This window comes from Microtus ochrogaster, unplaced genomic scaffold (assembly GCF_000317375.1).
Source record: "Microtus ochrogaster isolate Prairie Vole_2 unplaced genomic scaffold, MicOch1.0 UNK30, whole genome shotgun sequence".
In the NCBI taxonomy this organism is placed as follows: Eukaryota; Metazoa; Chordata; class Mammalia; order Rodentia; family Cricetidae; genus Microtus; species Microtus ochrogaster.
Window position 1 is genome coordinate 1,603,296 of NW_004949128.1, and position 11,000 is coordinate 1,614,295.

Sequence of the window (11,000 nt, forward strand, 5' to 3'; positions counted from 1 at the left end):
AGGGACAGGCAGGGCTTAGTTTATAGATGTGAAAAGGTTTGGAGAGAACCTCTAAAAATCTGGGACAATGCCACCTGCCTAGAACAAGGCAGTAACTGAAGGTTTGAAGTCTGAGTGGGATATAAGTTTTAAATGGTTGCTTTGGGGAAGCAAGCAGAATAGAGAAGAGAAGTAATTAGCCAGGCTTAGTTGACAGCCTATGTTAGGGAAGATTCTAGTCCCTTTTTAGCATGGGGGAAAAAACAAGGAGGCAGGTGTGTGTGTGTGTGTGTGTGTGTGTGTGTGTGTGTGTGTGTGTGTGTCTTCCAGAGCCTTATGAGAGAAGATAAGACAGTCACTAGAGAAAGAAAAATGACTTGAGAGGAAAAGGTATTCAACAGTTCTCAAAAAAGCTGAGATAACCAGGATAGCAATGATAACGGATTTAGAAAGGGAAATGTTCTTTGTTCTTACAAAATCATGATGGCAATAGTGATATCTGCAATTTTGCATCTAATTTTGTAAAGCTGGCTATTTCTTTTAAGTCTTTTAGACCTGGCAACCAACCATATACTAGGCCTTCTACAGATCATCTATTAATGAAAAGACACTGGGAGAGGGCAAGAATCACTTACTCTGGGTTAGGAGAGGCTCCAGGGAGAAATGACAGATAGCTTCTCCTTCTTGGCTGCTGTAAGCTGCTGTGAGCCCTTTTCTAGGTCAGCTCTGCATTCATTCCTAGTCACCAAGAGTTCAGTCCCTTTATTAAGAGAAAGGAATAATTATACAATGCAATCCCTACTAAGTGGATTCTTAAAATTAAATTAAATTAAAATTTAATTTTTTAAATTAATTTTGTACTTCATGAGAGCGTAATACTCTTTCTCACACACAGGAGTCGGGGGCAGAAGACTTGCAGGGTTTGGTTCTTTCTACATGGGACACAGGAATGGAATTCAGGCTGGGTGGCAGCCTCCTTGTGGGGAATTTTATTTTAAGTCACGTTGCTTTTGCTTATGCTGCATTTGTTTAACCTTGTGAAACTGTGATTATTTGCTTTTCTAAAACTCTTGATGGTCTAATAAAGAGCGAGGCAGGAGCAAGGACAGGTGGGGCTGGCAAGCAGAGAGTACAAATAGAAAGAAAATCAAGAAAGGGGAGAGGAGCAATGCGAGAAGAAGGGCAGGAGGACACCAAGCGCCAGTCACACAACCACCCAGCCAGCTATCGAGTAAGAGGGAAGATAAAATATGCAGAAGTAAGAAAAGGAAAAGGACCAGAGGCAAAAAGTAGTCCGGATAATTTAAGAAAAGTTGGCAAGAAAAAATCCAAGCTAAGGCGGGGCATTTCTAACTAAGACTAAACCTCCCGTGTGTAATTTATTTGGGAGGTGGGTGGTGGGCCCCACAAAAAGGCAAGAGCAAAACTTCACACAACACCTCCTTGATCCCTGAACTATCTAGCTGGCCCTCCAGGTTTTTTTCTTAACTGTATTTTTCATTTCATGAAGGTTTGGCTAAATAGAAATAAACTTGGATGGCTTGCCATGTTGATGTATGCCTGTAATCCAAGAACTTGAGAGGTCGAGGCCAAAGAATGAAGAGTTTGAGGCCAGCAGGGCTAAATATGGAGATCTTGTCTCAAACAAAGGGTTGGAGAGGTAGTTCTGTGGAAGAGCACTTGCTTAGCACATGTAATGTTCTGGGTTTGATACTCACCTCCAGAAAAGCAAACAAAACAAAAAAGAAACAGCCAAAAGATGAATTGAAATCATCTTGTAGGTTGGCCAAAAACTGTTCCACTACAATAGTATTTCTCTTTTTGAGAAATACTATTAAACACTTGGCTACTATTATTTATTTTCTGGTAATAGCTAGGTTATTAGACCTCTGGTAACATGGTTTTTCTAATATCAAAACAAGAACCTCCTCAGGAAGTGTTACTGTGCCAATGATGGTGCAGCATTTAAGTGTTTTAGTTGGTGATTAACAAACTTTACTCGTTGTGGTGGTGAAAACAGAACCAGGCCATGCCAAGCATCTAGTTAGCAGCTAAACAAAGCAAGAAGAGATATTGGGTTAAAACCCTTGAGATGGGACTGGAGCCATGACTCTTACAGAGAACCCAGGTTTGGTTCCCAGCCACCTGAAGGGGCTCAGATAGACTTTTTCGTATGTGAAGGCTAAGGAAAACTTTGAGAAACCCATTCTAAATCCTTAAAACATAAGCGCCTAACAACTCTGATACTTGTTCCCTCCCCAGATTTGTAAAACTGCTATGAGATGATTAATCGCTTGCTCTGGTAAGCCCTGCTTATCGTTATGTTCAGGGGGAGTGAGCCAATTCCTTACATGGCTGTAAATTGTGAAGGCATGAAGTAACTGTAACCTGCCTTTAAACGCCCTCTTCCCCTTTTAGCTCACGGGAACTAAGAACAGTGACAGTTTAAAAACAAAAACTCAGCTAATTAGAATTAAATCGAATCTGGTCTCTTGGTGTTTTCGAATTCAGTAGCGTGTATTTTCATCACATCAAAGATTCTTTTGTAAATTCATGCATTTAAGGAAGAGGCAAAGCATGTATTGGTGGGTGGGGTTCTGAGCCGAGACACAAATCTGGACCACAGGTGTCACACAGATATTTGTTCCTGGAGTGTCTAGGTCACTGTGGCCTGCCCTTTCTCTTTCCAGACCCCCAGTTTTCCTCTGCAGTGGATAAAATCCGAAGGTCCCTAAATTATTAGCATTACTGGCTCCTTGTGGCTATAGAAAGGTCTCGTCTTCAGTTCTCAAAGGCCGTCTGCTCGTTTTCATTCGGGACAGGACACTGCTGCGCGAGCTACAGTCTCGTGAGTACCAGAGAACTCTGCACGAATGGAAACACTAACGACCCACGACCCACGCTTTTGGCGAAAAAATACGTCACAGGCCCGAAGCAGCCACCCGGACTCGGAGCATGCGCAGAATGGCCAGCGGCCACTCAGGAACCGGGGGTCTTTTTTTTTTTTTTTGGTCTGGGAAAGATTCGGCTTTCTCGTCACTCTCTGGAGATGCTTGGCCGGGGCTCTCCGGGCTTAGCATTTGAAGAGAAACCAAACAAACTGTTCCCTTGTTCTTCTACAGCACATTTCCGGCTTCAACCACACATTTCCGGTCGGCTCGCCGGTTCCGGCCCCGCCCCTTACTTCCGGTTTCCTTAGGTTCCGCTGCGGCCGGCTTTGGCGTCCGCTGTGGCTGGTTCCGCCGCGCTCCAGGTGAGGGGACGCGGGATCCGGCGGCCGCCTGCCTGTGAAGGCGACGCCGCGGCTGGGGAGTGCTACCGAGTTGCATGCGCCTCGTGGTTTGTCTCGCTGACGGGCCGGGCGGGCTGGGACCGCGGCTGTCCCGCCTGGCACTCAGAGGCCCCTGTCCCGGCGCGCTGCGGGTCGTGGCCGCCGCCTTCGCATCAGGCCTTCTCACCTGAACCCAGGGCTCCCCACATGCTAGAATGTTCTGCATCCCGCAGGCCTCATTCCTCCCTCTTGCTGGGTCTGTCTCGCCGTCCCCTCAAGGTGGTTGTTGAAGGCGTCCCAGGCAGTTTGTGTCTGGGTCTCTGCCTGCCTTTGGATGCTCTCCCGGTCCAGTCTCAGCTGTACCCCGCGCGGCAGCTGCTGGCTGATGCCCGGGCCCGGAGCCCGCCACCGCACACTCGCTCTTGCCGGGCTTAATGAAAAGTTAACACTGTTACTTTTGAAATTGCCGCCTTTAAGCTGCTTTTCGATGTGCGGTGTTGGGCGAGTCGCTGTGACTTCTTTGGCAGGTTTCTAGCCTGTACAGCGAGGGCAGCTGTTCAGGACGGTGAAGATTGAGACAGTTACGATGTTTAGCATGCCCTTCTCTCACTACTACGGCTCATCTAGCTCCTTGCACCTTACAAAGTGCTTTCGGTATTATCGCTTATCGAAACACGTAAATTTGAATTGACTCTTCTTAGGGTTTGGCAGGCTGAGGGACAGAGGTAAGAATTGACTAGGCAAAGCCAACACTGGATGTTGGGCAGAACTCCGACCTAAATATATATTCTTTACATATCCCATAAAAATGTGCTTCTGAGTTTGATTGCTCTTACCCCTTATTGCTCCCATCCCCAATTTGGGACGGTCTTATGTAATAATAAACTATTAGAATTGTATAAGAAAAAGTATAAAAATGCCATGCCTTTACGTCCTGCATGATTCTCAGTAGTGATGAAATGAGATTCCAAAATTAAAAAAAGACGTTTTAGGAACTTAAGCAGTGTAAGTGTGTATCCTTCGTTTTCTGTGCTCGGCTTTTTAGGGCATTCACCTAAGCTTCGAGTCAGCATTTGTGGCAGAAGGTCTTTATGAAGTTGTGCTCTGTTTTGCTAAGCACATAGAGCCCATGCCGTTGGCAGATTTTTCTAAAGCTAGTAACATGGAAGAGTCTAGAGGAGTGGCGTGCTCAGGTTTCAGCATGCTTCAGAGACTGCAGAGCAAGACTGGTTAAGATACACATTATCAGGCCCCTTTCCCGTTCATTTCCTTTACCTTCTGATGGCACTTCCAAGAAGTCTTCTCCAGTTAGGTTGGTGCTCTTGATTAGGAACCACGAGGTAACACTCTCATGGTCTCCAAGCGCTACTCTGCCCATCACAGCAAAAAGAAGTGGTAGATGCCTTCCTAACTCTTAGGAAGTCATTCCCATTTCTGTGTCTTACAGAAAAATAACATATATAACTATTCCAGTTTGGGGCAGATTCTGCCTAAAGTGACATTTATTTCCCCAATTAGCAGGCTTGCTGCAAATTTTCTGTAGAACATTATGAACATATGAGTAAGTATAACTGACTGAAGGGAACCGCAGAAGCCAGTGTGAGTAGGGATTTCTTAATATTTTATAATGGGCACGGTGACAGACTTTCCAAGTTAGGTTTTTGCAGGTTGTCATTTAAGGTTTACCTTCTCTCGCAGTAGGTTGTGACGATTTTGTACAATCAAATGTTTTCGTTACATAGGTGAAAGCTTTGCAGAATGCCATAGAAAGCTCAGTTCCCCAACCAATGAAGGAAATAAGTTTATAAATTCATGGGACAAGCAACTTGCATTTCGTTGTTAGAATAGCAGCTGCCATGTAACATTTTTATGGTTGGATCTATATGAGCAGGTTTGTTTTTTGAAACGGAAATTTGATGGCTTTAACTCCTGTAGATCCACTTGGAGTTATTAGATACCTTTACCAGATGAGATGGTCTTTGTACATCTGGTCAGTTTGTAAAACATAAAGCACATAATGGTGTATTATCTAGGACTGCTTTAAATTTATTTAGTTAAGACATACAGTGCTTCCCAGGTAGAGTTAGAAATGTTAACCGATTTAATCATCCCAAGAACCTTAAGATGCAAATAGCATTCCTCTGTTCTACAGTTGAGGGAAGGTATGTGCTAAGCAGAGTAACTTCAGGAGTGAAATAGTAGGTGGGAGATCTCGGGTCTGAGCCCAGGTAGTTTGTTCTGCGTTCAGTGCTCCCAGTGACTGCCTCTCTACCATTTAATGAACACAGATGTCTGCTGTGGAGGGGTTTGCCTCTCCAGCACAAACCCAACCAAACCAAGCAGGATGGGTAGGCAGCTCATTGTTGTTCGCTAGGTGAACAAGAGGAAGAATCTGAAAGAGTGTTAGGAAATACTAACCTTAAGCCAAAATGAGTAAGGAAATTGTAGCGTGTGGGATTCTGTGAGCCCCCTTTGCAGGAGGCACACCCATCTCCACCGTTAGACTGTACAGTAGGGTTCAGGCTGCAAGCACTTACTGTGTGTGTGCCTGTCTCCTAGGTGTTTTGTTCTGACAGAAAGCTACCACTTCATATGCGCGAAGAATGGCGCTCCCCATCATTGTGAAATGGGGTGGGCAGGAGTATTCAGTGACCACGCTTTCAGAAGATGATACTGTGCTCGATCTCAAGCAGTTCCTCAAGACCCTCACAGGAGTGCTCCCAGAGCGCCAGAAGTTACTGGGGCTCAAAGTTAAAGGTAATCTTCCCACTTGGAGGTTTTTACACTGGTGTTTATGGGTTTTCCTGTTTGCTATTATGGTTTATGTTTTTTTTAAAATAAAAGAAACTTTTTTTTTTGAGTTTCCTAAAAGTGTTTCAGTGATAAAAATAAGGATAATGAACAGTTACTTGAAAATCCTGCTACTGTTTGGATAACTTTGCTCCCCTGACAGTTGGTATTTGCTTGTTAAGGCTTTGACACAGAAATCCCGTGAGAGTCACTTGTTTCTGGCATCTGTGATTTACCTTTCATTATTACTTGGGTTTGTATTCTTCCCAAATCGTCTTTTGTTTCAGAAGTGGAGATTATACTTAGTTTATTGGCATTGTCCCTGGCTAGCTTATTTGGATCTTTTATGTCATTGACAGGTGAGTTTGAGGTACTAGAGAATCTATAGTCTAGTCTGGGGCTTCAAGGCTTCTAGCACGGCTTCAAGGCTTCTAGCACGGTGCCATCTTTATCTTGAGCAATAAAACATGAGTTGATTTTGCTTAGGTAGGTCCACTGCCAGGCCAGATGGGACTCAGGGAGATAATCCTTGTATTACTAATGACTTACTATGCTAAGTACATATTCAGTAGTAGGATTATTATTATTATTTTTTTAACTGTAAGAAAGAAACAAAAGAAACCCAATACTATCAGACCTGTTGATGTTTGGCTTTTATGTAATGGGATAGTGGAACCAGCACTTGAACTTTAGTGAGAAAACAGTCATTTGCTTGTATTGTAGGCAAACCTGCAGAAAATGATGTTAAGCTTGGAGCTCTCAAACTGAAACCAAATACTAAAATCATGATGATGGGAACTCGTGAGGAGAGCTTGGTAAATGTTTACTTTTGTTACCATATGTCTCTTTGAAGGTGTTACAATAGACACTGTACTGTTATAGTTTTAATTTAATGTGTTAAAACTTTCCATCTCATGATCGGTGAAAAATGACTGCACGATGAATGTGGTATTAACTCAGCAGAGCTAGGTAGTGGGGACCTTCTTAGTATATAGTTAGTTGTAAGTATATATAGCCTATGTGTAAAATTTAATATATCAGATCTGCCCAGGGGCCTACAGAACAAGTAATTAACAGTGGAGATTTTCCCACACTCTGTGCTTGAGCTGAGATTGCCAACATGTGTGCTTGTTACGGCGAAACACAGCTTGCTTGTCTTAATAGGAAGACGTCTTATGCCCTCCTCCTGACAATGATGATGTCATCAACGACTTTGACATTGAAGATGAAATAGTTGAAGTAGAAAATAGGTAAATGCTCTTGGCCTTCAAAGAGATTGTTATGTGCGAAGAGAGGGGGTTTTCATCTGATCTTACCTTTTCTGTTAGGGAAGAAAACTTACTGAAGATCTCTCGCAGAGTCAAGGAGTACAAAGTGGAAGTGCTGAACCCTCCCAGGGAAGGGAAGAAGCTTCTGGTGCTGGATGTCGATTATACATTATTTGGTGAGTCCGTTAAGGTACACTCTGCTGTTCTTTTACCTGTAACAATTTTCCTCCCGGCAACTCCATGTCCACACGAAGTATTTGAAAGCGTCCTTATTGTTATCAAAACAAATCATTCATCTAGGAAATATAGATAAGCGAAGAAGGCATTACCTATAATTTTAAGAGCCAAAGATGGCCGCTTTTAATGTTTTAATTTTTCTTTTTAGTGTGTTTGTGTGTTTCTTTTTTGTTATTGTTAATTGCTTTGAATTAAATATATATTGTGCTGGCCGGTTGTTATGCTAATGTGACTCAAGCCAGGATTGTCTGGGAGAAGGAATCTTAATTAAAACAAAAATACCTCCATACAATTGGCCTGTAAGCAGCCCTGTGGTGCGTTTGATGGGTGATTGATCTGGAAGGGCCCAATTTACTCTGGGTGGTGCCTTCCCTGGACTCGTAGTCCTGGGTGCTATAACAGGCAGGCTGAATAAACTGTGGGAGCAGAACAGCAAGTGGTGTTCCTCCATGGCTTCTGCTTCAGTTCCTGCCTTGGGTTCCTGCTCTGCCTGCTCTCCATATAGAACTGTGACCTGAGAGCCGTAGGAGCTTTGTGGTCATAGTGGTTTATCACCAGTAGAAACCCCGACCAAGCCACATGCTTAAAAATATTTGTATACACACATAGGTTATTTGTGGGGGCAAAGGATGTTATAATTTAACCAACTTAACCCTGATTGACACTTTAATGAGGCTATTTTAAAAAATAATGTTTTTATTTTACCCTTGTTTTTTTTTTAAAATATATTCAGGTTCTTAAATTTAAAATTAGCCATGTCAATTGAAAACTAAAAACATTTGTTTCATCTTCTAGTATTGGCAATAAATATATACTTTCTGATAGTGAAGTTTTCTTGCTTGTAACCCTGAGCATGTGTTATAACTTAATGTGCACTTTGCTTAAGAATTAATCAACTGATTGCACTTGTTGTGCAGTGATGTTGTTGATTTTCTTAGGATGATGAGTATATGTGAGAATGGGGGGCTTTGCTTACTGTTCGTTATTGAGAAAAATACTCAAACTAGATGAAAAAAATACAGTGGTCCATTTAAGTCTGAATTGTCAGTGTCGCTCGTTGCGTGTTATATAGAATTGATCCTTTGACACTGCAGTTCAAGGGCGTTGAATTCTGTGCCTTGCAAAAACATCCGCTCATCCTCAGTGTCCTTCAGCCTCAAGCTTTGTGCAGTGCAGTTGTGTGTATTCTCTCCCATGACAGGTTACTTTTTTATAATAACTTCATTCTGCCCAGTACTTGTCCCTGATAATAAACTAATAATTGTTTTTATGATCCACTTTTTTTTTTTTTTTTTTAGATCATAGGTCTTGTGCAGAGACTGGGGTAGAGTTAATGAGACCCTATCTTCATGAATTTCTAACATCTGCATATGAAGATTATGACATTGTTATTTGGTGTAAGCCTAATTTTTTTAATTAGTTTTCCATGGAAATAAGTTTGTTACTTATATTATTTTACTGTACAAAACACTACTAGAAAAGATTTGTTTAAATGTGAATGTTTTTTAAGTGAATTTCTAAAATAATGTTTGACTTCCTTACGTTATTATATGAAGTACATGTATATTTTCTTAATAGTAAGAAGATAGTTGAGTATAGGACAAGAATGGGCCATTATGTTAGAATAAAAGTGCTTATTCATTTGTTTTTTGCAGTGCTGGGACTTGAACTAGGGACCCTGTGCATGCTAGAGACACTCTGCCACTGAGCTCTATCCCCAGCCCTTAATCCATAATACCTCCTCTTATTTTCTCACTCTAGTTTCAAAAATATTTGGAGACAGACATTTCTTTACAAAAATATCTTAGCAATGTAGCTGGACAGGAGTAAAGAAGGGTGTGAATTGCTAAGGGAAAGTTAATACATGCCAGAAGCAGTCTTTCTGATGCTGAGTTTGTAGACACACGGTAGATCATGAGTTTGCTACAGAGCAGAAGCTTGCTGTATTAAGGTCACACTTTGAGTTCGGTTGACAAATGTCTTTCTGTTTCTTGGTAAATGAAGCAGACATCCCACCCCTATGCAGACATTGAAATTACTTCTTGGCAGTTTCATAATCAGAGAGTTACCATGACCGGAATAAGATTCCATCAAATATAAAAGTTTCCCATGTAATAGTAGTGGGTATTTGATGAGAAGCCGGATCGTTGGTTGCAGTCTGTAAGCTTTCTTTGTCCTTTCCTTGTAATGGAGAGTATATCCCTTGCGCACTGACGCTTAGTTCACAGCTGGTAAGATTAAAAACAAGGGAAAGTGTGGTAATTTCATTTTTGAAGTTGGGAGAAGAGAGCTAACTGAAGCAATTTTTTTCCCACCTGATATGACATCAGAGAAAAGAACTTAAACATTAGTGTTTAGAGAACCTTTTTTTTATATAATATATTTAATATAAGTTATTGGTAAATTATTTTATGGCTGTAGGTTGAAAAGGGATACTTACTTTAGAGCTAAATATGCAAGGAAGTGGTGTCCTTTGTGGAGTCAGGCAGGTCATTTAATCTCTGTGAGCCTCCCTGTCTTCACCTGGAAGTAGTACTTTGATCTCTGTTTTGGGTGGAGGTCTGGTAACTAGCACCGTCGCTAACACACAGTGATGCCTTAACAGTGAAGAGCTCTTTACTCTGTGTCTCCTCGCTTTTCATTCGGAAATCACTTGTACAGAACAGCTGCTAGTTAACTTTTCTTTACAATTGTTTTCATTGAAAATGCCACATTCTCTAAACTTGGAGTTTTACCGATCAATTCTGCACGTAAAGCGTAAGCTGAGACCAGGAGAGCATGGAAAGATGACGATTGGCCTTTGTGTCAGTGATTGTGTTGGTGCAGACATGTAATGTAACGTAGGGGACTTCTTACATTTGTCTCAGGTTTAAGATGCTGGGCTTAAGAAGCGTCATTTGCTAAGCCTGACATAGCTGTCTAGTCTTCCACACAGACTTTTGACACAAACCATAAGTATGTTTATGCTGACACCATAAGTGCTTATGCATTTCCTGGATCCGCTGCCAGAGAAAGTTGAGATTCACACCTCTCAGATTACTTTGGAATGAATAAAGAATAATGGCAGGGCTGGTTTAAATGGAGTTTGGGTTTTACTTATTGTGGTTACCTCTGTGGTTTAAGTATTATTCTTTTTAGAAGACATACTAATGTAAGTCTATTAGGGACCATTATTTATGATGTTTTAAAAGTTGTGGTCTTGCTTAGAAAGTTTATTTATTCAGAAAAATTCTTTTTAAAAAAAATGAAACTCAAACTTTTCATGTGTATTGTATTATTCCTCATGTTTTAGCTGCAACAAATATGAAGTGGATTGAAGCTAAAATGAAAGTAAGTGTTAGAAACAAGCCGTTTCACCATGTTCTAAAATCACATTAGAAGCCGGGCGGTGGTGGCGCACGCCTTTAATCCCAGCACTCGGGAGGCAGAGGCAGGCGGATCTCTGTGAGTTCGAG

At 41.7% G+C, this 11,000-nt stretch overlaps 1 protein-coding gene across 1 annotated transcript in view; it reads left to right on the forward strand.

Moving 5' to 3' along the window:
* The first annotated feature begins 3,150 nt into the window (after positions 1-3,150).
* Positions 3,151-11,000, forward strand: part of Ublcp1 (ubiquitin like domain containing CTD phosphatase 1) — a 16,722-nt gene continuing 8,872 nt past the window's right edge. The window contains exons 1-7 of the mRNA XM_005368175.3: positions 3,151-3,232; positions 5,810-6,007; positions 6,764-6,855; positions 7,205-7,290; positions 7,369-7,484; positions 8,844-8,942; positions 10,838-10,875. Coding sequence (XP_005368232.1) covers positions 5,854-6,007; positions 6,764-6,855; positions 7,205-7,290; positions 7,369-7,484; positions 8,844-8,942; positions 10,838-10,875 — 585 coding nt within the window. The 5' untranslated portion in view covers positions 3,151-3,232; positions 5,810-5,853. The remainder of the gene's footprint in view (positions 3,233-5,809; positions 6,008-6,763; positions 6,856-7,204; positions 7,291-7,368; positions 7,485-8,843; positions 8,943-10,837; positions 10,876-11,000) is intronic.